Genomic DNA, 27866 nt, shown 5'->3' on the forward strand with positions numbered 1-27866 from the left:
ATCTCTTGGCTACCTCTTCAACCATCCTCACAATTTTGGTGGTTCTGTTTAATTGTTTTTTTTTCTTTAAAATGTTTTCTTATGTTTCTTCTGGAATTTTGCGTGTTGCAGTTTGTGCCCATAACCCCTTGTCCTGTCACTGGGTACCAGTCAAAAAGTCTGGCTCTACCTTCTGTACTTCCCCCATCACATACTTTTACACATTGAGATCCCGCTGAACTGTACCAGCTCTCTCAGCCTCTCCTTGTATGAGAGATGCTCCAAGTCTCTTAATGGTCTATGTGGCCCTTGGCTGGGCTTGCTTCAGTAAGTCTGTGTCTCTCTTAAACTGGGGAGGGAAGACTGCATGGAAGCCAGGGCATCTAGTACACTTCACATTTGTGCCGTACAGAGTTCATGTGTTCCTCAAACACTGTGCACAACTTGCAGGTTGTACAGACTGATGAGACTGCAAGAAAACCAGATCATATTGCGGTCAGTAGTGAGGATGAAAGGAATGCTATTTTCCAGCTGGAGAAGTCTATACTGTCCAATGAAGCTCTGGAAAGTGAGTAGTATAAACCAACGTCACAGCTGAGCAGCATCTTGCGATTGCACTGCCAGCAGCTGGTGTCCACGTGTTTGTTTGGGTGAAGCAGTTCTGTAATTCTGCAGGAAACAAATAGCTGATCTCTGAAGTGCCATGCAGATAACTCTCTTTATTGCTTGATATTTCCCTGTGTTTCTGTAATTCTGAGATTCCTGCAAGTTGTAGGGGTCTCCGTTCTACCTGCATCTGAGTACAGCCCTGATGGCCAACTAGATTGCAGATGGACTGAAAATTATTCTGGTATGAGAAGGCTGAGAGGTAGAACTTAAAGGAATCAATCTGAAATTACCCTGAATTGTGAAGACTTTTAAAGTTGTCTTCAGCATCTTCTAGATATGTTAAAATGGGGATACTCAAATCCCATTTTTGTGCTTGGCCACATGAAGAGGTCATTGGGCAACAACTACACATGTGCATTTTTAGCCTGTGAACACAGAGGGGAAGATTACCTAACCTCTGCCTCCCATGCTGTGGAGTCCACACTGAAATGGTTACAGATAAAGCTTATAGAGGGAATTCTCACAGGGGGGAGCTATGGCAAGGTGGGTACATAAGAAACATCTGTAGGACTGTCCAAAGTCTATTCCTGGTGTTGCAAGGAAAATAAAATTGCGGAGCTCTGTTGTTACTTCTTTCATATCTGCTACTAGCAAGGGAAGGCAAGTTTTAAGTAAGGCACCAAGTTCTAAAATGTGAAATTTTAAATTCAAGGTTCTAGTTCCATAAAATATATGTTTAGGACCCCCTCAGTTTTCCAATAATAATTTTTGCTCCTTTTTTGGTTTCATGAGCAGATGACTTGAAAATGAAGCCCATCTGCTTTGAAAAAGATGATGATAGTAATGGGCATATAGATTTCATAACAGCAGCATCAAACTTGCGAGCCAAGATGTACAATATCGAACCAGCAGATCGGTTCAAAACAAAGCGCATTGCTGGAAAGATTATTCCTGCAATTGCAACAGCTACTGCTGCAGTGTCAGGGCTGGTGAGTGTGCTTTTTAAAATGCTTAAAATGCGTGTTGCTTTCTCTTGCTCTTCCTTGCCTAAACCCACTGTTGTCTGGATATTGATTAACACTATTCTGATGGAGACTCATTAAAGAAATGGGCTTATTTCAAACTTAGTTTTTTTTTCTCATGTACTAATACAGTACATCGCTCTTCGATCTAGCTGTGTTAAGCTCTTAGTGCTTCTATTTCTGGTTTGCTGACCAGAAAGAGGAGTTGAAGGTCAGCATTTTGGTTTGTTTTCTGTAATTATTACTAACTTCTGTTAGAGTGCCGATGTCAGGAGTGTAAAGGATCTATTCTGTGGTAGTTAACATTTGTGTACCTCAGCAGAACTGCATGTTTTGTGGAGGTGTCTTGAATTAAACAATTTGGTAAGAGTTCTGTATTAGGAATGCTTTGAACGTTTTAAATATTTTTATTAGCAGTGACAGAATCGATTTCTTGGTGGCATATTTGGGTTGCATCTCCAGATGTGGTTTACTGTGCCAGTTGTAAAAGACATTATTTATTATATTTATTTATATTCATTGCTGGCCTCTTAACTAAACTAGTGCTGATCACATAGTACCTAAAACCGGTGTTTGGTCTCATGGAACTATGTGATTTTTATTTGCTGCAGGTTGCACTGGAGCTCATTAAAGTTGTGGGTGGCTTCTCAGCTGCAGCATACAAGAACTGTTTTCTGAACTTAGCCATTCCCATCATGGTCTTTACAAAAACTGCTGAAGTAAGAAGAACAGAAATCAGGTAGGAAGAACAGTGGCAGAAGGCAGTATTTGGAAACCCGCTATTTGATGCTTACGACTTGGTGAGCCAGTACAAGAAGTGCGACGTTTGTATAGTTACTAAATCAACAACCAGACTAAGGCCTTGTGTGCTCACGTTGCAGTACTGTGATGGAACCACAGTTCAGGGTCATACTCCAATTAAATGTTCTAGATGCTGGAAAGGTTTTTTTTGGTTGTTCTTTAAACTTGGAAGATAATGAATCACTTAGTGCTTGACATCAAACTCTGTTATCCTTTTGTAATGTACTGCCAAAGGTGTAAGAGCCTTAGCAGATCATACACTGCTAAAAGTGTGAGGTTTTAGTACTGCCAAGAGTGCCCCAGAGAGTGTTGCTCAAGAACTTTCCATTTGGAAAGTTCATCACATGCTCTTCTGTCCTAATTTTAAAAATAGTGATTTTTTAAGAGCTTAAATTTGTTTTTGGTGGAAGCTGTGGCTAGCTAGGCTTTCAAAATGTAGAGGAGTTAGATGTGCAGCACATTTATTAATAAACATCCTGTCTGGTGACACTGGACACACTTGTCTTGGTCAATACAAAAGCTATTTTGTATAGCTCAGGAAGTTCGTTGCCAGATACCATGTTGAGCTCTTAGTGTGTCTTTTCCTTGGGTCAAAAGGCTGGAGAAAAGGCAGCAGAGAGGGAAGAGGTTTTTACTCAAGATAAAACAGCAAGTTGCTAGAAGACAGAGCAATTCTTCAATACGTGGTTAAGGGAAGTGCCTGAGTTTATGTTGGAAAGTAACAAACAACCTTTCTCTTTTTAAAACAGAAATGGGATATCATTTACAATCTGGGACAGGTGGACAATTTATGGGAAAGAGGATTTTACTCTATTGGACTTCATAAATGCTGTCAGAGTAAGTTATCGTCTGTTGTACTGGGTTAATACAAGATGAGAGGAAAGGGTTTTCTTGTTTTGGGTGGCTGGTTTGGGCTATTTTTTTTTTTCTTTTGCCAAGTTATTGTTTAAACTGAATTAATTCTGGAAAGAATTAATATCAATGGGAATGTCTCTGAGTAAATGTGTCCAAGCCTATTTTCAAGGTTTTTGTTAATTCTGTTGGTTCAAATGTATCTTAATAAAACATCTGCCATTGTCCATGCGTTTGCAAGTTTTCTGGTTGGGATCCTATGGTTTTGAATTAGCTATGGTATTAGCAATAGTTGTATCTGGTGGCTTATGCAGCTGCCCTAGTCCTTTAATAAATTTAAATTTGTGAATTCCAGGAGAAATATGGAATTGAACCAACTATGGTCGTACAGGGAGTCAAAATGCTGTATGTTCCAGTGATGCCAGGTCATATTAAAAGATTAAAACTGACGTAAGTATATCTGGAAAATGGATGCAAGGATATGAGTGCACCTACAAATTATGTTCACTGGTTGTATCATAATGATGTGTCTCTGACAGTAGTGTTTTCTCTGAGCAGTTGCTAGTCATTAATGTTTGGGAAAGAAAAAAGGTAACTTCTTCCCATAGAAAAAAAAAAATCTACAACCTGTTGGACCAGGATCTGAATTTACAGCCTGCCTTAGTGTAAATTGTTTATATTCTTTTTCCTGCAGCTGTATAAATAATTTTGAACAAGTAAGGTGTGTAATGAAAACAAAAGTAGGGTGCGAAGGCACCTTCTTGTGAATATCAGGATTTCTTGTGAATATCAGGATTTCTTATTACCCTGAGACTTGGCTTAAGCTTTCCGTGTAGTTACAGCAATTTGGGGTTCTGTTACAAACAGTCCCAAAGGCTTTATAAGATGTTTCCATGACAAATTTTGGTCTTGTTTGTGTGTTTGTTTTTTCCTAAAGTGTTTAAAGCCTTTCTTTAATATGACAAGTGTTGCAAGACTGTTTTCATTTCAGATTTACAGTGTTGACTGCCAGTATACTTCTTAAAAGCAGATTTTAGAGACATAGCTGTCTGCCTTGGTCTGTAACTTGGGGTTTCCTCATACAAATGAATATAATCTCAGTATCTCTGCTGAGAAGAGGCTAATGCTTTGTGTTGCAATGGAACAAGTACTTTGGGGAAAGCAGCTTTTTGACCTGTGTGCTAAAGGATGACCAGAAGGGAAATCTTTCTCAAAGTGACCTGTGAGGAATAGAAATAAATTATTTCTCATATGAGTTGGCAAGAAAATAATTTTGAGACATCCAGCAATACGTAAAGAAACATGATTGATTTACCTTGTACTTCAATATTGTATTGTGCAGCTTCCAAGCAATAGCGGTAGCTTTTGAGACTGGTGAGAGTGAAGGGCAGGGGTTGCACTAGACATGACAAGCTTACCTTAGTTTAAACTCACATTGTGGTCACAGAGGAAGAAGTCCCAGATCCCTGCTGTTTTTCCCCCTCATTGCTTATTTGCCTTTCAAATTCAAGGACTTGAAGAGTCTTGACTCCAACAGAATTGCTTTCCATCAGAACTGTGTATCTAGTGTCTGCATTGAAGGTGATTTCCCTAATAATATATTAATACCAGCCATTATTGGTAGATTGAGAATTTTCTCCTACTTGCTGACCAGAGCCCTGCACAGAAAGCTCATTTTGCCTTGTGCCTCAGTAGGACACCAAAGAGAAATCAAGTAGATGAGGAATCCCATCTGAAACAGGGCATTTTTCATTTTTGAACTAAGCACTTGTTAGTGAACAATGTAACAGCTCACTAATAGGCGAAGTCTGTCAAGGATAGTAGAATACTATTTACTGTACCTCAGGTGGAAGAACAGATTTTGTGTCAAAATTCAAAGGTAGCTTATTCTCCATTGTAATCTGGTTTTTAGTATGTTGGACTTCGTTGTTAGAAGTGAAATTCATCCTGGCCATGAACTCCCACTGCCAGTTCTGATATCATAAACTGTTCTTAATTTCCTTGTAGGATGCAAAAGCTTGTGAAACCATCAGCTGATAAGAAGTATGTGGATTTGACAGTATCATTTGCTCCAGAGATTGATGGAGAGGAAGACTTGCCAGGGCCACCAGTGAGATACTACTTTGTTCAGGAAGACAATTGATGGTAGAGATAAAGTCCACTCCAGGACCATTTGTTTTGAAAGGAGTGTGCTAATTTTCAGCTATTAAAGGTGGTACTGTATCTTTCTTTTTGGTGAAGCCTTAATTAAAAGAAATGGTGAAAATCAGTGGCTTTGCACTGAAGATGAACTGGATTTATGTTTCATCTCCTCCTGTTTTCTCCAAAACTGTTTGCTCAAAGGAGGATTGGTCATTCTGTGGATGACATGTCCAGTACAGTCCTTAAAGACAAGATTTGTATTAAATTATGGGACGCTGAAGAAAGCAAGAAGAATGGTGAACCTAATAAATTGTCCCCATGTGCAAATCAGGCACTGCTTAGAGAAGAGTCCGAAAATGGAGAAGCTGACATTTTATGATGCTCCTGGTGTTCTAAGAACATCTCGAATATATTTCATGTGTTACTTCTCAAACAAGAGTTTCGATCTTGCCATCTACATGTGAGAGTTAATACACCCAACAGATTTAAACTCTGACTAAAAAACAAAACGGCTTTACTGTGTTGTTGGTGCTTTATTCAGAACAGTGTGTCAGAGCAGCTCTCTTAGGTCAGTCTCACCATGGATCCTGAGCTGGTTTAAATTGTCACAGATCCTCTGAAGTCCAGCCCCTAGGAGGGCTGGAGTTGTTGATTTTCTGCACTTAGAGTGTTCTTTGCGGGAGTACTGCAACATGGGGAAATTGGAACCCCATTGGAGAGCTGAGTTAATGCTGACAACAATAAAATTTGTTTTCAAGGAAGAGAAGATGTTTGGTGTGGTTGAGCCTTTCTACCCTCACCAAATGAAAAGCACTGTAGCAAATGATGACTTTGAAAGGAGGAAAAGATAAACGGCCCTCAGTGTTTGTCACAGCAAACCCTGTTTCCTCAGCTGCTCCTTTTGATACCATTTCCTTCTAGCAAATGGTTGTGCTGCATGCCTGTCCACAGGATGAGCCCGGGTTACACCAAACACTGAGGTTTTTATCATCTTCAGTCAGTTACTAGGATATCTAAGTGTAAAGTATCTGCTAAATCAGAAATAATTAGGGACTGGCTTTGCTGCTGTAGTGAGGCAGAGGTGTTACAGAAGCATCTGTGACACTACCTTATTTTCTCTTGTAATTTAAATACTGGATAGTTGAGCTGATAGTTTTTGTTTTCTCCCAGTGATGATGGAGTGAAGCTAGAATAAAACCCCATGAACTGGAACGACTTAATTTGATTAAGCCTTAGGTGACTTTATCTCCTGCAGCTGTTGCAGAAGCTATTGACTGCTTAGTGGTTTATCCTCAATCATAATGTATTAAGCTTAGGGATATCTTCATGTTTAGTGAACAGTATTGGTCAGGAATTTTACCTTTTTTTTCCCTTCGTGGTTAGTTGTAGTCAGGAACAACAGCTATTAGGCTGAGCATTTGAACACCAAGGTGTATGGGTCTGAATAGTTGGAATTGACACAATTATTCGAATATTTGGGATTTAGTCTTAGTTTTCTGGAAAGGTGTATATAGTTTTACAGTCAATCTAGTTTATAGCTATAATTGTCTAGATTAGTAATACTGCTTTGTAAACTATCTAACTTATTTTATTTTTTTGTTAAGGACTTCTTTTAGATAAACTTTTTCAAACAGGAGAAAAGGTGACATTTAGAGGGCAGAGAAGGCACAAGCAGACAGTAAGTTTCCACTTACAAATCAAAACTGAAAGGTATTTCTCTGTGGCAGTATTAGAATCTGAACTCTGACTGAAATCACTGATTAGTGCTAAGGATGACTTGAAGGCTTAAGTTGGAAGTGCTATTACCTCTCATAGTTGGAGGCTGGAAAGTGAATCTTTCAAGTATATCTGTGGGTGTTAACATCATGCTTATACTTTCAAAGTAGCATATAAAAATAGTATAAAGTCTTGGTACTTTTTTGAATGGCATCTGATGGTCCTCAGGGTTTAAAGTAAATTTTCAGGTACAATTAATAGAATGACTTTTATTAATGGCAACACATAGAGCTTTGTGAGAACCTTGGAGGTTGGCAGGTGTTGGGGCCAGAATTTACAGTCATGGCTGGATCTCTATACCATTTTTACCATATATAACTGTTGGATGGATGTCTGTACTATGAATGGGTTCTGCTCAGTTAAACAGCTGCTGATGGGAAAAACTGAAAATGCACAATGGCTCAACATATTTATTAGCAGACTGTTAAAATGTTCTGAATATTAGTTAATCTAGGGAAAACCTTGCAAGTAATAACCTAAAGGGGACCTCAGATAGAAGACATGTTCATGTCAAGTGGCTCATTAAAATTATTTTTCATGTTTAAAAATCTTCTGATATGGTAATATGGAGAGTGAATCTATTTATATCAAAGGCTGTGTAGAGAGGTGATTTAGTGTGAGTTTGTGTTGGATACAGCCCATTCCTCCATCTCTTGCTGCTTTGTATCAGAAGTCCCAGCAGGTGCTTGGTGGAATCACACCGAAAGGGCTCAACCAAAGTGGGCAAGTGAACTTTTGGGGTGTGGGTGTGCTGGTCTTCCACTACCAGTGTTGGTGCAGAGGCTCGTTGCACTACCTGGAGTCTCAAAACTGGTTCATTTGGGGTTTTTTGGCTTTGTAATGAAAGCTTGTGTGTTTGTATCTAGGAGTGTTGGATGCCACATTCCCAGGCAGCAGCTAGAGCTAGCCCTCTCCCTGGAGCAATGAAGAATTGTTTGCTAGAACACTTCAAAATAACTTTCCTTCAAAATGTGAGGTTTTTGAAAGAGTAGTTGACTTGCAGAGATGAAGTTTTGTGTCAGTGTTAAAAATCTTCATCACTCAAATGCTTTCTTACAGACGTCGCTTGTATATACACTAGTTTTCCCTTAATTTCTTGCACTCTTAATAGTTGCAGGAATGTTTGTACATGCAAAACATGAGACATTTAGCACCCTGCTCAACTGTTCTCCATGATTAATTTCCATGTTTCTTTAAGGCCAGGACTAGTGAGGATTCTGTGTGAAGATCATGCTACTCTTAATGAGACTGTTTTGGCAGATCCAATGGGTTTAGGACTCTATTTACATGCACAAGGAGGAAAAAGTGTATGTTTTCAGCTTTTTACGCCCTTTTCCTCTGTATGGTGAATATGTGAACATCTATTTAAAAACAAAAAAAGTGTTATTAAAGAGTAATGATTACGTTAAACAACCTCTGACACCAGCTGGGCCGCTGTGAACGCACAAGCCCTGTCACCTTGTCACAGTGTCTCACGTCCTGGAATAATGTGAGTTTGAGCTAGGCAGAGTTTGTATATGTCTGACTTGTAAAGGCTGGTCACCATTTATTGCGGGCAACAATAAAGTGTGGCAGATGCTCTCTATTAACCCCCCACTAAGGAAAGGGATAAGGAGGAAAAGGGAGAGAGACTTACAAATTGGAAAGTTAAAAAAACCTTTACTAATAATGAGAGAAAATCATGCAAAATGCATCCTTCCAGAGGCTGCAGGGTAGACACCAGGAAGTCCTGGACTGGACTGAGCAGCAGACAGGAACTGGAATTGGGGATGCACAGACTGGAACCAGGATCAGGATCACAGGCAGGGTCCTGTCCAGTGCCAGCCACGGACAAAGAGTGAGACCCTCGTGATCTCCAGGCTTAAAACCGCGTACAACATGGATGGCATGAACACGAGTTACGCTGGCAAGGCTGTGTCATTCTGAGCTGTGCAAAGAGATGCGGGCTCCCGGGCTAACACCTTCGCCAGGCCAGGCTTATCCAGGGCAACTAGTGTGGCTGCCAAGAGATGTGATGTCTGAAGGACTGCAGGAGTAATCTTTCCCTTAAGAAATCTCTGGGAAGTCCTTAAGGTAGATTGTGTTAATTGAATATTATACAGCCCCTTGTAGGACAGTTCATTTTTTAACCTCTCTATGAAAACAGTATTTTGAAAGAAGGGAACACTGTCTAATCAGGTTGGGGTTCACATAGTTCAGTTGGAGGTTACACTGGCTTTAGCGGTCAAGGTACTGCTGGGAGGGCTTTTTATGTTCAAGGACGCCCTGGAACAGTCGTTAAGCGTAATCCTTCTTTCCCCTTTCTGGAACATTATGCATTCTTGTAAGTTGTCCAGGTAGTAATGACTCATCTGGTGGACCTGACAGCTGAAATTTAACAGCATAATTGAAAATGAAATGAAAGTGTGAACAAACATGGTGAGCAATAGTTTCTGCGTGCATAACAGCCCATCTTTGTGCAACTGCCATGCAGAATCTTTCTTACTTTCTTACTAGGTGTCTGTGATAATCTGGAAGGTTTGGATTCTGCTTTGAATAAAATGCTGCACATGTGTTACTGTTAGAACAGTGAAATAAGTATATCTGTGTACTGATTCACCAGATGTGCATTGACAGAAGTGGGAATGATGTAAGAATCCACAAGGAGATCTTGGCATTGCTATACTGCAAAAGACTGTGTAAATGTCATTTAACCTATTCCAACCATCCTTGGCTTTTTAAGTGATTCAGCTAGGCCAAGGTTAAGTCATTTGTGAACAAACGTAATTTACTTTTCCACTGGTCATTATCGAAGAGGGTCTTGTATTTTCAAAGTGCATTTAGCTAAGATGAACAGTAGAAAAAAACACAGGGCTGAGGGTTTCTCAGAAGTGTACTGTTTGGCTGTTTCCTTGGTTATTTCTTTATCCCATGATAAAGACTTAGAGAGTTGTTTCTGTCATAGCCTGAGGAAACAGAAAATGACAGTCTAAGAATGACTACAGAGAAAAAAGAATAAGTACAATATTTCATGTGGAAGCCTCAGGTAACTCTCACCTTTTTACAAGTACTGTGCTCAGAAATAAGCTCCATCACATCCTGAAACCATGCTCTTCTTCAGTACTGCATGTGCAATTAGAGAGAGAAGACAAGAGGTAGGAAGGTATTAAGAAATATAAATAAATATAAAAATACAATATGCTCTGTTGGAGTAAAAGGAGAAGGTAGATGTAGATCCAAGTAGAAGGCCAAGCTAAGGATGTAAGCGAATTGGGTACAAAACCTTGTAGGCAGTCTCTGACTGCCACAGTCTATGGCTTCTGAATGGTGAGATGGTCAGATAATTTACTCACTTTCTTCGTTTTTACAGGTGATGTGCACCTGTCAGTGCAGTTCCTCCTGGATTCTTTTGTATATTTTATCATTCAATTCTTTACTTGTTTCATATTCCTGGATACCCCTGAGAAAAATTTCTGATGCCTCAAAGTGGAGTTTCCAAGGTGCTTGGTTCCTTTGTGATGCTGCCCTCTTTGCCTGCCTTTTAGTCCTGCCTGGCTGTAAGCTCTGCACTTAGGTGTCAAGAAGGCAGCTCTGCTCCCACGCCACAATGGAGCTCTGAATGTCTGAAGAAGAATGGATAAATGTTGGTTGCTGAGGTCAAAGCTTATCCATCTAATTTCTGTGAGTACTAAGGATGGGGTGGGGGGGAAAGAGGAATAACACAAGTTGTAGTTTTCACCAAAAACCTAGCTGCTCTCCAAAGAAATTTGTTCAGAAGAAAATAGATTGAAGCTTTTTTTTTGCTAGAACTTGAATTAATTATAACTGACAGATGTGCCCAAGTTCAGTCCCTTGTTGCTATTTACAGAAGCTCTTCTCACCAGCAACAATCCTTGAGGATTTTTCCCATCCTGGTCTTCATAATCACAAACATATTAAATCCACGAGGCCTCCCTGAGTATGTGCTTTGTGACTCCAACTAAATGCACAGCCACAGTACTCCATGAAAATATCAAACACATTTTCCTCAGCTGCACACACCAATTTACACACCAAGTGACAATTGACCCTTGTGCCCAGCTGAGTGAAGAGCGCTCTAATATCAGGGAGCAATGTGGACACATTGGTAGCTCAGCTGTCAAAAATAATACTCGTTTTGGGTTGATTAGGTAAATTAATATCATGTTGTTCATTCCATTCTAGCTTTTTTGATAGCCTTTCTGTTATGATATTCAGTACCTTTTTTTTTTGACTATGCAGATGAGAGAGGGAAGGGTGCAGAGAGGTATCTGGAGTATGTAAGGATTACTTAATGAAAATAACTCTTGCACTTCATCAGAGCAGTGGTTACAAAGTCACCACTTTACTCACCATTGGGGGTTTCTTATCATCATAAAAGAAGAGTGGAGATACTCCACATTATGTCCAATACACTCTAAATTCCTGTGGGAAAGGAGGGAGCGTCAGTTTGCAAAAACAATCTATTGTAGTTCCCGCAAACTACTGAAAGTGTAAGAACTGCTAAGAAAAAATATGTAGTCAGATGTTAGATTCCAGTGTTTTAAAGATTGTTAAAGAGCGAGTATGTATTTTTGCAGGCAATTTATGCAAAAAAGCTCAGTAAATAGTTTTTAGAGGCAAAAAGATGTATAGGTTCTAGGCGTTGTTTGCCAGAATCCAGATCTGACATGGAACTGGGAAACTTTCCTTTGAACTGATTTAAAGGTTTTAAACATTTGTCAGCATTTTGTCAAACAAACAAAGGGGGTGTGTAATGGAAGGAAAATCTATTTCAAATACTACTTCAAAATCTTACTCTCCGTAAAAGGCATGAAAGTAGAACATAGTGGGAGATGAACATGTAGAAAGACTCTGGTCTTCTAAACCATTCCATTGGTGGCCCATTTGCACAGAATTTTGATTGTGCCAGTTCATTTGCTATAGGGACAAGATCTAGGAACTTGACAGTCTGACCTGGGATTTTGTGCATTTGAAGGGATATTTTACATGGTTCGTCTTTAAATTCCATGTGCCAGCATGCCATGGAATTGGCATGGAATTGGCAACCAGCACCATGCCAAGATAGATATGATTGTCTGACCCTCATGCGGTCACACTGGAGTGATGGGTAAAGGTTTTCTGTCTCCTTGTGCCGCGCATACACCCTGAGCAGTAGAACTGGTTTGGGATGCTGAACTGGGAAGGCACCTTCTGTAAAGCAGTTCACTTACCTGGTTTGTGGTTGGTTGTGTGGGGGTTTTGGTGTTTTGTTTTGGATTTGTTTGGTTTTGTTATGTGCTGTTTGGTTTTTGTTTTTGTTTGGTTTTTTTTGTTGTTTGTGGTTTGGTTTTTTTGGGGGGGGTTGGGCGGGGGGGGGGGTGTGTTTGTTTTCTTTTTTGGAGAGGAGCGGGGTGTTTACAACACAGAGATTTTCACAAAAATGAAGTAAGGAACTTGTGAAGTCTGCTAGGTCATACACGTGAGGGTGAGCAACATTCCCCCGAGTGTCCTGTGGGTGAATCTTGCTGCATTCCCTGCCAGCTCCAAACTATAGTCTTCCTGGTGGTTTCTGTCAAATTACTAGTGTAAAACTTCTATAGCACTCAGCGTCTGGGCACCAACAGTGTTCTCTTCAGGTAAATGTCCTCATTAAACCATCTGTGTGAGCCAACATAGGCAGGTTGCAGGAACAACCACAAACCACAGATGCAATGCAAAGGGTAAATTTATTTTCATTACCTCACAGGAGCAGTTTACCACAGTGCTTTGAGCTTTTCCAAAATGAGTTTCAAGGATGTACAATAAGGTGCCTTTAAGACTTTTTCATAGGCCTGTTATCTAAACACAGAGGTTCTACTTGTGATTTATGTGTTTTTTTTCTACACCACAGCTGCAGTTCCTTGAGTGTATATACAGTTCTCCTCCTCGCCAATCTTCTGTTATTCCCACACAGTAGCCATCTGCTAATATTCCTCAAAAGACTCATTTACTCAACATAATAAAGCTCTATGAGGAACTGTGGTTCTCCCCAAATGTAGTGTGATCAGATTCGTTCTTTGGAGCCTAATTAGGAGCTAGTTTTCATTTTGGATCAGAACTGAGCTTCTGCCTCCATTGTGCCATGGGCAAAAGTAAGTAAAGTAATGAAACAATACAATTGTTAGGAATTTCCCAACTCTTTAGTGCCAGCACACAGTGACAATCATGAGCCACATATACAGACAGAATTGTTCATTGAAATAGTAAATTCAGCTTGGACTGGTTTAATAATTTTTTTCGGTGATCCTTAAATGTAATCCTGGGAGGAAGGAGCTGGTTTATGTGATATCCAAAAGAGCTTGTTTCAAATGTGTTGCAAAGTTAGCATTACTACTGAAGTCATAATAGTTTCCATGATACGTGGTAGCTTTCACTGGATAATTCATATTCCTCTAGAGTCTTTTAATTACTACTGGCAGAATCAATGACTAACCCATTTGGATCAAATGTAATTGATATCCACTAACTCTTTTTGTCCTGCACCTGTGCAAAAGGACTACAGAAAAAGTCGTGCAATAACCTATCTCAATGGCTTGAACTCATCAGTAATTCAATCGGAGACCATAAAATCCTACATGGTGGTGCGAAAAGTATTGCAAGGTGATTACTGGGTAGGCAATAATAGCTGTTCTCCCTTTTCCATGGGGATGTATTACATTTTATAGTGCCCTACTGAATTAATCCATCTTAAACTTGGCCCTGAAAGATAATTACTCTTCTCCAGCTTGTCTCTAGACACCTCTCTCATCTGGTACACCGAGAGCAGATAAGGGGAGTTGCAGCTAAGTAACACCAAAATGGGAATCCTTCTATTTCTTCTTCTATTTTCTTTGCCCTCGTCTCTTGCTGCCTGTGTCGAATATGCTAACCTGCAGTTGCACTACCAAACAGCTTGCAGCAGAGTGACATTTTGGAATTGCTCGGCTTTGCAAAGGGATGGAGAGCCCTCCAGCTCCATCGCTACCCGATCATTGACTACTTAGCAGCATCAGCCCTTCTGTCAAGAGTGTTTGTCTCCAATAAAACAACAATCATTATCAAATTCAGGGAAAGAGAATTGCCAAGGGGTGAGAAGTGAACATGGTTATTCAGGATGTCTTTCATCCCCAGAGCCTTGCTAGATAGAAGCTTGTCTTGCAATAGCTGCTGGGTTTGTGGGGTTTTTTATTTCCACCAGATAACTGTCTGTGTGCTACCCTTGTCTAAAGGCAAACTTTGTACCCTCAGAAACTGGAAAGTTTCTTAAAAGATGCAAGCCCTCTGCCTAGAACAATAGCATGACAGATGTCATCTGTTAAAGGCCTCAAGTTGCACCAGGGGAGGCATTGGAACAGGCCGCCCAGGGCAGTGGTAGAGTCACCATCCCTGGAGAGGTTGAACAGACACTGAGATGAGGTTCTCAGGGACATGGGTTGAGTTAATGGCTGGACTTGATGGTCTTGAGGGCCTCTTCCAACCAAAATGATTCTCTAATTCTACGTCTGTGTGCATACCTGTTGTGGATTAACTTGGCAGACAGCTATGCAGCACCCAGCTGATAGCTCCCTCTCCCTGAGTGGTGTGAGCGAGAGTCAGATGGGGAAAAAGTGAGAAAACATGGGTGGAGATGAAGGTGGTTTAATAGATAAAGCAGAAGCTGTGCACACAAGCAAAGCAAAATGAGGAATTAATTCACCATTTCCCATCAACAGGCAGATGTTCAGATATCTCCAGGAAAGCAGGGCTTCATTGAGTGTAACAGTCGACTGTCCCAACTGTCCCATCTTTCCCAATTTGTTGTGCATCCCCAGCCCACTCCCTGGTGGGGCAGTGTGAGGAGCAGGAACGGCCTAAAATATCCCTGTGTTAGCCATGCTGGTTTTGTCACAAATCCAAAACATGCAAGTTACAATTAAGAAAATTATCTTTGTACCAGTACAATCTGTTAGTCATTAGGGATCTGTGAAGCTCCTTGCTACTTTATCAAGAAAAGAAATTATATGAGCTAAGGACATCATGTTTCCACATCTAGGTTTGGGCTATTCTCTGGCTAGTGTTCAGCATTCCCCCTCGCTGTGCTTTACCAAGTGAGCAGGCACAAGCTATTTGCTTTCTAGGAAAATAACCTCTGCAGAGAAGATGGAAGTTTGTAAAGGTAGAGGTTCAAAGGAGTACAAAAATTTAAGAAAGGACCGGAAGCCCCTGTCTTGTGGGAGGTGGCCTTTCTGAATTGTCTGTGCTTACAGCATTAATGGTCCTGTGTTCAACTCATGATGGGCAGAGAAAATAGTTAAAAGTAGACATCTACCTAGAAATAGAAGGGAAGAGCACTACTATGGAGTGATCTACAGCCATTAAAATTGTGTTTTCTTATTAAAAAGACACATTATTGCTCAAGCAGGCAAAATGTTGTCAATGGAGGACTGTTATCTCACATGTTATCCTAGGTTGCTTCTGATGCTGATGTTCCTCGATGGACTAGCTTGATACATCTGAACCCTGGAAACAAACGTTAGATCATGACAGACAATTACCTACACTGAGGGCAGGACTTACATGGAACTGAGAAGGCAAAAATCCAAATTTTTCATTCGCAACCAAGTCATATTCAAGGAAAGTTCCTGGTCTCATTAGAGAGAAAGCAAACAAAAATTCTTTTTTCTTGTCAAAACTTTCTGCTCCATGGCCCAAGCTGATATGTTTAGCTAAGGAAGAAAATGTGTTGATATCTGACCATATTAATGCAGATATCTCATGGCCTGGTAAGCATCTCTAGTAAGTCCAAGTCTGTCGTGAGGAACACCTCAGGAGCACCTGAGATCTTCCCTGACCTCTGTGTTTCAATGGGCAAAACAGGCAGCAGCATCAATAAGTACTGGCTGAAAATAAGCCATTTTTATGCAGATGCTCCTGTGAATCACCCAGGGCTTTATTCCATTTGGCTGTGGAGAAAATTTCCCTGTGCATTACTTATTGTTGACATTTCTCTGACCTTCAGTGCTCCAAGTGAAATTGCTCTCAATAACCTCTCTCCAGCCAGCTATTTCTCTTCAAACAGAACAACTTTCTGATGTGGCCTTGCTTTGACTTTCATGAGGCAGGAGGCTGAAGTAACACTTAGGAGAAATAGGGAGAGAAAGGAGTAGGTGCTGCATTTTCTGCTAATCACCGGTTCAGTCAGAAATTTCACATCTAGGAAGTGCCATGTATTTTCAGTGATATATGTAAAAAGTATATTTTTTAAATGGGTTCAGTTTTTGGTGTGGGACTTTTTTTTTTTTTCTCTCCACTCACTCCTTTCAGCAGAGACCAGAATCTTACTTTTGACTTTCCAAGGCACTTTGCTCATGTGGCTCTGGATTTGCAGCCCTCCTCCCCGCAAGTTCACTGCTGCTCATGCACACATATAGCAGCCTGTTAATTTTACTGCTGCTATTCATGTGGATGTTGTTAGGATCCTATCAGAACTGGTTATAAACCAACACTTGCAGGGCTCCTGCTGCCGTAGTGAAGTTCAGCAACATAGATGGCAAAGAGAACAGCATATTTTTTTTTCTTTGACAGAGGCACTTTGAGCATGTCTGTGTTCACACAGTGGAAAAGGAAACCTGATAAGTGGAAAAGTTGCTTTAATAATCCCATAACTTAACAGTGGAATGTGCTGAAGCTGCAGAAATGTTTGTATTTGGATGAAACAGGCATGGCGTGTTTGGCATTGGGAGAATCAGCGAGGTACCAACTCTGTTATTGTGTTTAGATATAGTTTCTCATACATAACCATCTCTTTTAATATCTGCAGAAGAATAGCTAAGTTGCCCTGTCATTTCTTCCAGTATTACCACAAGAATCAGCAGACACTCAAGAGCTTCTGGTTTAGCTGTTCTCCAAATGCTGCTGCTAAAGGCATCACTAGAGAGATCCGGGGAAATCGGGCAGTGATAACAGAAAAGGAAAGATGTCATGGTCAAGTCTCCCTCTATCACTGGATCTCAATCAGCCCTGTATGCTGCTTATTCTCTTAGGAATGTTTTTCAGAAGAAAGTTTGTTATCAAAAACTCCATGCTTCTTTTGGCAAAGAGCTGCTGTTTTGTGCTAAAAATGACTTGGTGTTTATCTTCATCCCCTCCTTTTGCTCAGGGTGACCTTCTCCTTCATGTGCAACCCTTCCTCTGTTAGCCCAAGTGCTCTGGGCTTCTCATCAAAGGCACAAAGACTTTTCAAAGGATGATTCCGTCACTTAAGAAAACACTGATGGGTTGTCTTTGGTTTTGGTGGGTGGTTTGTTTTTTTTTGTTTTGTTTTGTTTTTTGGTTGGTTGGTTGGTTGCTGGTTTTTTTTTGTCCCTTAGCTTTGCATTTAGAAATGGATTCATGACTTCAGCCCAAAAGATTCAACACATAAGCAGCCTCAGATACTTGCCATGGAAAATATTTGTCAGATAAGTCGTAAACAGTTTAAGGCAGGTTTATGATGGCAGTTATCAGGCGGGTTGTATCATTATAAAAATCTTTGCACAGGAGGCTAGAAACTGCACTGGAGAGAGACGTTCTGTTCCTGCCTTCAAGAACGACAGCTCTTCTTGTTTTTGGGCGGTAACATTGTGTGCTCTTGCTGGAGAATGAAGTCCAAGGTCTTTCCTCATGATAAATGGGGCATAATCTTTTGAATGCACATTTTGCTTGCCAGGCTGATTCTCCTTTTCTTTAATTCTCTGTAGACTCAGGCCAGACATGAAAGAGAAATTTTTGACCCTGAGAGTGGTGAGACCCGGGCCCAGCTTGCCCAGCGCGGTGGTGGATGCTCCATCCCTGGAGACATCCCAGGCCAGGCTGGATGGGGCTCTGAGCAACCTGATCTGGGTGAAGATGTCTCTGCTCATGGCAGGGGTTGGACTGGATGAGCTTGGAAGGTCCCTTTCGACCCAAACTGTTCTATGATTCGGTGACTCTACTGGAGCAGAAAGTGCTGTACATGGGGTGGAGCCAGAGAAAGAAAAAGCGAAGATCCGTGCACCAAAGGGAGTGAGAATGCGGGTGGATAAGAATACAGCAGATCTGAACATTTATCTTCCCTTCTATTTGTATGGATGGTGTGCTGTGGTGTGGAGGTTTTTCAGTCTGCCGCTGAAATAATCACAGGGGACTGAATCTGTTTGTGCATCAAATTTCCCCTACAACCTTCTAACCAAACATTCCAACTGAACAGCTACACCTTGAAATCTTTTTTTTATTCATTATAACTTTGATTAGCCACACTGATTTCTTAAATATGGCAGCTTTTAAGAAAAAATTTTAAAAATACAGATTAAAAGCTTTTCCCCCCCTATAATTTCTTCAGTTAAAACTGAGGCATACCTTGAACTCCAGGTGTGACAGAATTTGTTTAGTATACTCACCTTGAAGAGAGTGTAAAGACTGAAAAAAAGAACATAAAAAGACTAAACAAAATATGTCACAATTAACAAAAATAACAACCAACAAAAAATAGTGACAGGTTGCCTACTCTTGCAGTTTTTCATAAGCTTTGTGATTTAATTGCAACTCTTGGGATAGTGGTTGATTTTCCTAAAGGCCTGATTACTGGAGTTACTTCAGGAGAATCTCAGCAGATATTGAATTTTTTAAATATGCATACATCTTTAATATTCTGGACTGAAGAAGGTTTGATGTACAAAGTGACAGCCATTGCTTCGGAGGCGAAAGTTACAATTTTTAAATTCTGCCACTAGCAATGCAGTGGCAGGCATACATAAAATAAATTTTTAAAATTGATTTTTTTTCCTAGTTATCTGAATGTTAGTGAGGTTTGATGTATACAGAGAACTTCACAAATATTTGCAGGCACCTAACAGAAATAATTTCCCCAATCCCATCAGTGTTCGGGTCCCTATTTCTTTTAGCTGCTGGAAGCTCTGGCTGCAGAGACACTCAGCCCTATGATGTTGAAGTCAAGGTAATTATGGACAAGTTATTTATGAAGTAAGACTTTTTTGTGACGTGGGTCTTGCTTCTACGTGGTGAATTTTATTTGGAAAATGGTACTTCCACGCTTACTGTGGTAACTCAGGCTACCAAGGTATGCCCCTGTCCATATAGAGTGAGAAGTTGAATGGCTCACCAAAATTCATATATTACTTCAAAGAAGCACATTATTTATGTGCTTCTCCAAGTACACTGCATGGAAAAATATAAATGAAGCATAAAGCTCTTACAAATTGAGCCTCAGCATTTTTTTCTTTTTAGCATATAAACTGCTAGCCAGGATGTGATTGGAATGTATTCAATACTGGTTTTTCAAACTGTAATTATGTTTCCCCAGTAAAACTCAAAAACTTGATATGGTCCTGCTGCAGCTATACTAGACAGGTAGTAATTGGAAAATTTAACTCAGAAGTTTAATATGTAGTAAAAGGTAAGGTTGCATGTTGCATACAGAAAGGATTTTGTCAAGTATGAAAAACTGTGTGATGTTAATTTTACACTTGAAGATCTGCTCAAAAACTATATTATAAGCTGTAGTTCATGGCTGAAGAGGAAAAAAAAATAGGGAAGGGAAAAAGAAGGACAAAAGAAAAACATTTCTATCTAAACTTCATTATTTTGCCTCTTGAACCACTTGTAATTAAAATAATCACGTTTAATTTTGTCAGAGCCTTTCGCACAGTGCATTTCAACCCTGAGGCTTATGTTTCGAAGTGCAAAGAGACAAACGTTTAACTACTAGTAATATAAATAAAAGCAAAATAAGAGATGATCTGGAGATGTGTATCTGGACACAGAAGTCAGTGTCTTCAGGAGCAAGGACACTGTCTGCTGTGTCATGAAATCTCACTCCTTTTGCTCTGGCATCCACTCAGTCTCCTTTGTAAGACAATTTTGCAAATTATCTGCATAACACTTTGATTATCACACAGGTTACCAACTCATTTGTGCCAAATGAATCTGCCCAAACTTATTGTGACCTGAGAGGACTTTCACCCAACTCTCTACTTGTCTGCTCTTGTCCATTCCTAAGTGATCTTTCTGCTTTTTATGCCAGGTCTGCTCTCAAAGTTGCTACTGCTATTGGAGACATAGTCCAAATAATAACTTCTGTGATTTTTAAAATTTTTAAATACTTTAAATTATTTTTATTATTTATTATGAGGTTTGTGGTGTGGTTTACTTTGTGTTTGATTGGTTTTGTTTGGGTTTTTTGGGGTTTTGATTGTTTTGATTTTTATTTGTTTATTAGTTTTTTAACTGATAGGTCTGTAGCTGTCCTTGGCCTTTGTCTGTGGGTGACTGGATTGATGTAAAATTAAAAAGACAAACAAACACAGAAAATTACACACACACACACCAACCCAAAAAATTTTATCTATTTTTTGATATCTTGAGAGAGTATGTACACAACTGCACACAGCTGAGTGACTTTTATTGGATGCAGTGGAGTTCGTGCACTCTCTTTTTTCCTGCTGGATGTTGGGGAGGTTGCTGTAGTGGGACCATCACATGGGGGAAAGCTTTCCCTGAAGACCCCTCCCTCTCTATAGAAAAATTGTTTTTTCCCCCTAGAATAAGCAAGGGGAAAGCTGCCCTAGCAGAGGAAGGACCCTGCCTGCTGGTGATTGTTTTGCACTGGGTACGAGCTCTGCTTTGATTCTTATATTCTGCTTTGTTTTTTCTTATGCAAAGCGTCAAAAACCTCTTCTCTGCAAATTAAACCTGCCATAGCAAAGAGATGTCCACAAGATGGCACATCACTCCTGCAATTCCAGGGAGCCACAGACGATGGATGAAAATGCATTTATTTCCCTCATGCCTCAGAAAAACCTTCCTTTCCTTGCAGTTGAATAATTTTGTGCCTCCTATACTTCAGCATGGTGCATCCATATTAGAGAAAATTGCACAGGACTCTTCACAGGAAAAAAAAAAAACAACCATCTCCTATCTCATCCCCAAAATCACTGTAGAAGTTCTTGTTTTTAAGAAATTGTTCATACGTATAAGAGAAGGAGAGTGGAAAGAGTTGTTTAACATTGCTGCTGTTGATACTGTGCAGAAATCTGAACGGTGCCTTGTAGGGTAATAAAGATTTCAGAGCTTCTGCCATCACTGCTGTACAACACAATGGTTTGGGACAGGACGATGGTACCATCCCTATTTCAATGGGTCTTTTTTCAGTTCCCAGCCTAGCACATGTCATGGTAAAAGTCATCCTTAGAAACAGGTTATAGCAAATACCACAGAATTCTCCTTAAAGCTGTGGTTTTGGCAAACTACTCAGACATGATGGCTTGCCCACAATGTAGTGTTGGTTTTAGCTGTGTGGGGCTTTGCTCCACAGATATTGTTTCCCCCCTCCAGCAGGTCTCTGCACATCCCTTAAGGGCCTGTTCTACAGCTCATGAGGCACGAGGCTTTGTGCCAATTTTTTCCTCTTTGCTGAGCTCATGCCTCATTTTTGGGACTGCAAAGATGGACCTGTTTGTTTAGGTGGTACACTGAGGTCTCTGTTCAAGTTCTGCTTCTTCCCAACATTGCTAGCAGATCTGGAATGAGTTAGCTTCTCTGAGACATGTCTCCTCTTACCGAAAAAAGGTGATAAAGAGTACATCCCTGCCATGAGGCTATGACAGTAAGGAAGTTCAAAGTCACACAGGGCTCAGTTTATCTGACTGCTCTGTAAGAGATCATTTACCGAGGCAAGGCAAAATGTCTGTTTTCCCCTTTGCTTAACCTATTTATGATACAGTTATAAAATTTCTACCATAGACTCAAGGGCACAGTTTGTCAAACTAATATAATTTCCTTGCTTAGGGTGTGCCAGGGAGGGGTGGACTGGATATTTCTTACTAGTCCTAAGCTTGTGTTTCCCTAGGATGTTCACAACACACTTCTGAGTCCTGGGACCTTTCAAGGTTAAAGGCAACTTTCTAAAGTTGTTCTGATAAGACCCTGTGAAATGTGACAACTTTATTACATGGAGAGGAAAGCAACATTTCAGAAATGTAGAAGAGGTGAATAGGAAAAAAAAAAAAGTGTGCCCAACCTGTAGAAAATATTTCACTTGTCAGTCTCTGAAATTTAATGGAGGCAAAAGTGAAACTTTTTTGTGATTAATTCAGTGTCATAGAGATGTGCCAAATACTTTTCTGAAATATGCGCATCCATTATCTGCTTATCCAGAGCACAGGCACAGCATGGCAATATGATCTGCTGAGAATATGCCTGCTTCCACCTTCCCCAATGGATAGTGACCAGGGAGAATAAGTTGGCTGAAATAAAGTGCTTGAGGTTTTCTTTTCCATTAATGAGAGGCTGATGTTATCTTTTTCTAGCCAAATGAAAATATTTGCAGAAAAATTAATTGTCTTTCTTTTTTTTTTTTTTTTTTTTTATTCCCGTTCCCTCTTCAGCAAGAAACTTCTATGTCTACATGACTTTTCATGGGGTTTGCGAGGAACCCTGCCTCCTCTTTCCTTTTTTTCCAAGGGAAAGCTCGATGGAAGAAATAAACCTAGAGAAAACAAAATTAATAAAGAAAGTACTTTTAGGGGGGAGGGAGGGGGTCCTTTTTCCTTTAAAACATTACTTGCAAGAAACAACCAGGGTTTTTCAAACAACAGAAGTCTTCCTTCCTGTTGTATGCTGCTCTATTTTGCTCCACAGAGACAAATGCCAGCTCATACCATGGATTTCCTGACACTGGTCCTGGCTGAGCCAGCCCTCCACAAACCATGACTCTGCCATTGAACAGGTGTCATGAATGGCCAATTCAGACTGCTTAAAGAAACAGTATCCAAAGTATTGGCAAAAGTGTTTTTACTGAAATATGGTGTTGTAAAAGTGTAATGTTGCAAAGTTGGATGGCAGGGTTTGCTCTATTACTGCATGTCACGGTCCATTCAATGATGGACTCATAATGATTTGTTTACCTTGATCTCAAGGCACAAAATTAAAGCAACCAAAATGCCAACGGGTTATAATTCAATCAAACAGTGTTACTTTATTATTTTGCCCATAAGGTGGCACACAATAGCAAAAGAGAGTAAGAAAAAGGAAAAGGGAAAAGAAACAGGTAAAGAAAAATTAAAAAGTGGGAATGAGGATTGCTTTACGATCAGACAAGTTCCGGAGACGTCCCTCTGGTCTCCGGTCCCGTAGAGTTCTGGGGACATCTCAACAGTGTCCATTCGGGAGTCATCTCTTATGCTTCTTCACCCCCGCTCACTCCCATTGTTTGAGGCCAGTCTCCACCTTGATTTCGCAACCCAGGCTTAAACTGCACAGGCTCAAAAGATCCACGCTTCTTTTGCCAGCGCTTACATGGCCTGCATTCTCTCTGGTCCATTGGGTGACCTCAGGACCCTTGGTGTGCTTCTTGGCATGCTCTTTTATGTTGGCCATTGTTTGAGGGAACAGGTGGGGAATAGACGTGACTGAGGCTGCGGGTGAGAACACATCTTCTGGACAGCAGCTGTTGTCCCTGGGTCGAAGAGAGCCTCATAACAATCCCTTTTAGGAGACGGGGGCTGGTTTGGCTGAAGCAGCAGGCAAAGTCCATACAGCAGCCATTGTAAGCAGCAGCCCCCTCGAACTGGAGAAACCAGTGCAGCACAATGCTTCTCCTTGGGCCTCTCTCCAAGTCATTGTCCATGCATTCTTTCTCTCAGGGCCTTGGTTCTCTCAGTTCTTGATGGCAATGGTCAGGCAAATCTTCAGACCGCCTCTTACACTGCACAAAGGATGATTGCACTGCACAGTGATGGTTGAAGGGTCTGGAGCACAGGCGTGATGGGGAGCAGCTGAGGGATCTGGGGGGTTCAGCCTGGAGAAAAGGAGGCTGAGGGGAGACCTTATTGCTCTCTGCAACTGCCTGAGAAGAGGTTGGAGCCAGGGGGGTCGAGCTCTGCTCCCAAGGAACAAGCAACAGGACTAGAGGAAACGGCCTCAAGTTGTGCCAGGGCAGGTTCAGATTGGATCTTGGGAACAACTGCTTCCCAGAAAGGGCTGTGAGGCACTAGAACAGGCTGCCCAGGGCAGCGGTGGAGTCACCATCCCTGGAGGGGTTGAGCAGACATGGAGATGAGGTTCTTAGGAACATGAGTTAGTGCTAGGGTTGAGTCAACAGTTGGACTCAATGATCTTGAGGGTCTCTTCCAACCAACATGATTCTGTGATTCTATAATAAGCAACCATGCCAAGGAATATATCACATGTACTAGGTGGCAAAAGAACTGTGTTCTAGAAAAGTGAGAAGCTAAACTGCTGATGGCCTTGCAGTAGCATACTCTACCTTCACAGCAGACAGGCATGAAAAGTTGCCATTCTTAGTAATAATTTTCATGACCAGGTTTAGAGGACATTCTTGTTTGTTCTCCTAAGACTTCCATTTGCTGCAGGTTACATGGCTGAGATTGGGCAAGCAATGCAAGCAGCATTTGTTTGAAGGTGGAAATGATCATGGAGATGGACTTCTGTAGACCTTATTTAGAATGCAATTTAATTAATTAAAAATGTAAAAGGTAAATTAAAAGCTAACAATTTCAACCTCATAAAGGAAAAACAGACATATTGATTGAATACCATATATAGCTGATGATTATTGCAACCTATAAAAACCCCAGGCTTGATTCTTACCATAAAACAAACAAACAAACAAACAACCTGCAATGAGATTAGCAGTGTAAAATGTTACAGCCCAGCTAATTATAGTGAAGATTTAATGTGTTTAATTTCTTCTATACTTGGCGTGTGGTCTGTCACTGAAGCCAAGGTCAGCTTGCAGAATTTGAGTAGAACTTGCTCTAGTGGGAAAGGTGAGATAGGATTTTGCCCTTGTGTTGCCTACATGCCTTGGAATCTACTGCTGAATTGAACTCTAAAATACCAAATATTGTCAAAAATTCTTGGTTTGGTGTCTAACAACAGTTGCCTCAAATGTCATGATTTTTCTGTGACCTCAGTAATCTTTAATATTCTTACTGAAATATGAATCTCAGGTAGGATTCTTTGACAATTATTTGGAAAAAGCTGCTTTAGATCAAGGCACCAGGTGCGCAGACCAAGTGCCTGGGTTTTGTTTTATATTCAAGTCTGATAAGTGGCAATATATCCAGAAGAGAATGATGGATCTTAGCCTGCCTGCCTGCCTTCCTTCCTTCCTTCCTTCCTTCCTTCCTTCCTTCCTTCCTTCCCTCCCTCCCTCCCTCCCTCCCTGTCTTTCACATTTCCTGCTGCTACAAGCTGTGTTACCTGATCACACTGAATTCTAATTTGTATTGCTGAGTACTTTATTATTATTATACACAGTGGCAGTCTTTACTTCTGCAAACCTTTTCCAAAATTGGGATGAGGTGGGGGAAAGCAGAGGTAATTGTCCTATTATCCAGACAGTAGCAGTAAAGGGACTTATGAAGACTACAAGACTACTTTAATTAAAAAAAAAAAAAAAAAAAAAGTCTAAACCAAAAGCACTACCTGAAATGAAAAGGTTTTCTGCTTTCAAACAGGTTGGTGGTAGGATCGAAGAAAATCAATTGCCTTGTATGTGGTGGGAGTACCCATCAGAATTAGCACCAACTGTCTTGCAGGTTGACAGATGATGTTTCTGGGTGAAATCCACACCAAAAAGATATCTGGTGGCAAGCCAGACTGTTTGATATAATGTCTGCTAAGTGTTGTCACTACTGGAACGTAATTGTGCTTTACTGAGTCTGCAGATGAAAAAAGCTGGTTTGATCAATTTGGGGCAGAAGAGATGTAAAAGTAACAACTAAACCAAAATTCTCACAACTTGGCTCCTTGGTTGTGATCTGGGTAGGAGTGGTGGTGATTTTGTAGGTCTGATCGTTCTGCAGAGCTGCTCTAGGGGGCAGTATTTGCCTTAAATGCACTCACCACCAGTGAAAAAGCACGTGGGGTTCATTAACACACTTGGGATTGTTTGTCACTGAAGTGCAAATGTCATTTTAGTACTTCACTGGTCACACCACCTTCTCTGCCCTTTGTAAGAAATAAAATATTCCAGTGTTCTTTGTTTCTAACATGTACTCTAGAAGGAGCCAAGCATTTATTATGTTTTATAAGGTTGGTTGGAAGATGAAGAGTGCTATAGGCAAAAAACATTTCAGAGCAAGAATTAGGTTATATTGTAGCTGGGGACTTGCAGTATACTATATCACAGTAAGGTTGTGGTTTTTCTTGTTTCTTTGTTGGTTTTCCATTAAGGTTTTGTGTTGTATTTTGGTTTGGTTTTGGTTTTTTACTTGTGTGTATCCTGAGCTGTGGGCACAAGAATTTGCTCTAATGCAAATTTGACATCATCTATAACTGCATGTCTTGGATTAATGTTTTAAATGGAGCGTCATCTTCCCTGTAACATGTGTTGTGTGTGCGCATTAGTTTGCCTAATTGTGTTTCTTCTGGCAGCTTGTCCTCAGGAGGTGGTTACTGACTCGAGAAGGGAACAAGGAGACGAGGTCTCCAGCTGGTCACAGCTTGTGTGAACCCAGCCAGGGCAGTTCTCAATGTACTTAACATTCTCACTAGAAAGAAGTATGGTTTTGTTCTTTGGAAGCACAAAAGCAAAAGTTTATTTACATTTCAGAATCAAGTCAAATGGAGCTTCCATTCATGCTGGCTCATTTTCAGCTTGCTCTTTACCAGGATCCCCATGTCCTTTTCTGCAGAGCTCCTGAAAGCTCATTGCTCAGCAGCCAGTCCCAGTGCATGGGATTATTTTGTTCCAGGTTCAGGTTTTGTGTTTGCCTTAGAATCACAGAACAGTTTCGGTTGGAATGGACCTTCCAAGCTCATCCAGTCACACCCCTGCCATGAGCAGGGACATCTGCACCCAGCTCAGGTTGCTCAGAGCCCCATCCAGCCTGGCCTGCGATGTCTCCAGGGACGTGGCATCCACCACCTCTCTGGGCAACCTGGACCAGTGTCTCAGCACCCTTGCCTTCTACTAGTTCATGATATTTCTTGTCAGGTCAGCCCTCTCATCAGTTGAAGTCCCTTGACCTTACCTTCTAGAAAATCAGCTGTTCCTCCTCCAATTTGGTGGAATTCCCAAACCAGTGGGGCTGTGCTGATGAGGATATCAAACAGCAGTACTCCCTGTGCTGACCACTGAAGAATGTCACTGGTATCTGGCTACAGGTTGGACTTTGTCTCTTCAGCCACTACCTGTAAGCCCAGTGCTCCAGCCAGTTTTTTTTTTACTTACCCATCCAGTTTGTACCATCCCTATGTGGCCACAAGAATGCTATGGAAGATTAAGTCAAAAATCTTGCTAAGCGCTGGGTAAATTGCATCCTTTGCTCTCCTGTTGTCTACAGAAACAGTGATTTCATCAGAAAAGGGATGTGCTTTCCAAAATGGGCTTTTGGAAGCAAAATTTCCAGTAAGTGAAATTTCAAACAGTCTTGTCAATGGAGTCATCCATGCCTGTTCCTAAGCAGAGGACCGCTGGGAAATATCTGATATAACTCACATCTATTCAGATCCATTTTTTGCCAAATAGTTCCTGGTGAGATTAGACACCCAAAAGGTCAGGTGCCCATTCTGTGAGGCTGAGGCTGTTTCCCCAGTGCATTGTCACTGCTGTTTGGCTTCCCATAGAAACACCTTTTGGGTGGTTTTATTTTTTTAAACAATATTCTCATTTACCCTGCCAACAAATCTCTTAGTATGTGCAAA

General features: G+C 40.8%; 1 protein-coding gene and 1 pseudogene across 2 annotated transcripts in view; one reads left to right on the plus strand and one right to left on the minus strand.

Moving 5' to 3' along the window:
* The window catches only part of UBA6 (ubiquitin like modifier activating enzyme 6), a 28831-nt gene extending 22827 nt beyond the window's left edge, over positions 1 to 6004 (plus strand). The window contains exons 28-33 of the mRNA XM_080344364.1: positions 430 to 547; positions 1384 to 1577; positions 2222 to 2349; positions 3161 to 3248; positions 3619 to 3713; positions 5271 to 6004. Coding sequence (XP_080200490.1) covers positions 430 to 547; positions 1384 to 1577; positions 2222 to 2349; positions 3161 to 3248; positions 3619 to 3713; positions 5271 to 5406 — 759 coding nt within the window. The 3' untranslated portion in view covers positions 5407 to 6004. The remainder of the gene's footprint in view (positions 1 to 429; positions 548 to 1383; positions 1578 to 2221; positions 2350 to 3160; positions 3249 to 3618; positions 3714 to 5270) is intronic.
* Positions 6005 to 9376: 3372 nt separating this feature from the next.
* LOC308040025 lies at positions 9377 to 23356 on the minus strand (annotated as a pseudogene). The gene is made up of 3 exons: positions 23282 to 23356; positions 11532 to 11603; positions 9377 to 9548 (listed from the first exon to the last, which is right to left on the minus strand). The product of its transcript is annotated as an uncharacterized misc_RNA (transcript).
* Positions 23357 to 27866: the final 4510 nt, after the last annotated feature.

The sequence above is a fragment of the Nesoenas mayeri genome (assembly GCF_963082525.1).
Source record: "Nesoenas mayeri genome assembly, chromosome: 4".
In the NCBI taxonomy this organism is placed as follows: domain Eukaryota; kingdom Metazoa; phylum Chordata; class Aves; order Columbiformes; family Columbidae; genus Nesoenas; species Nesoenas mayeri.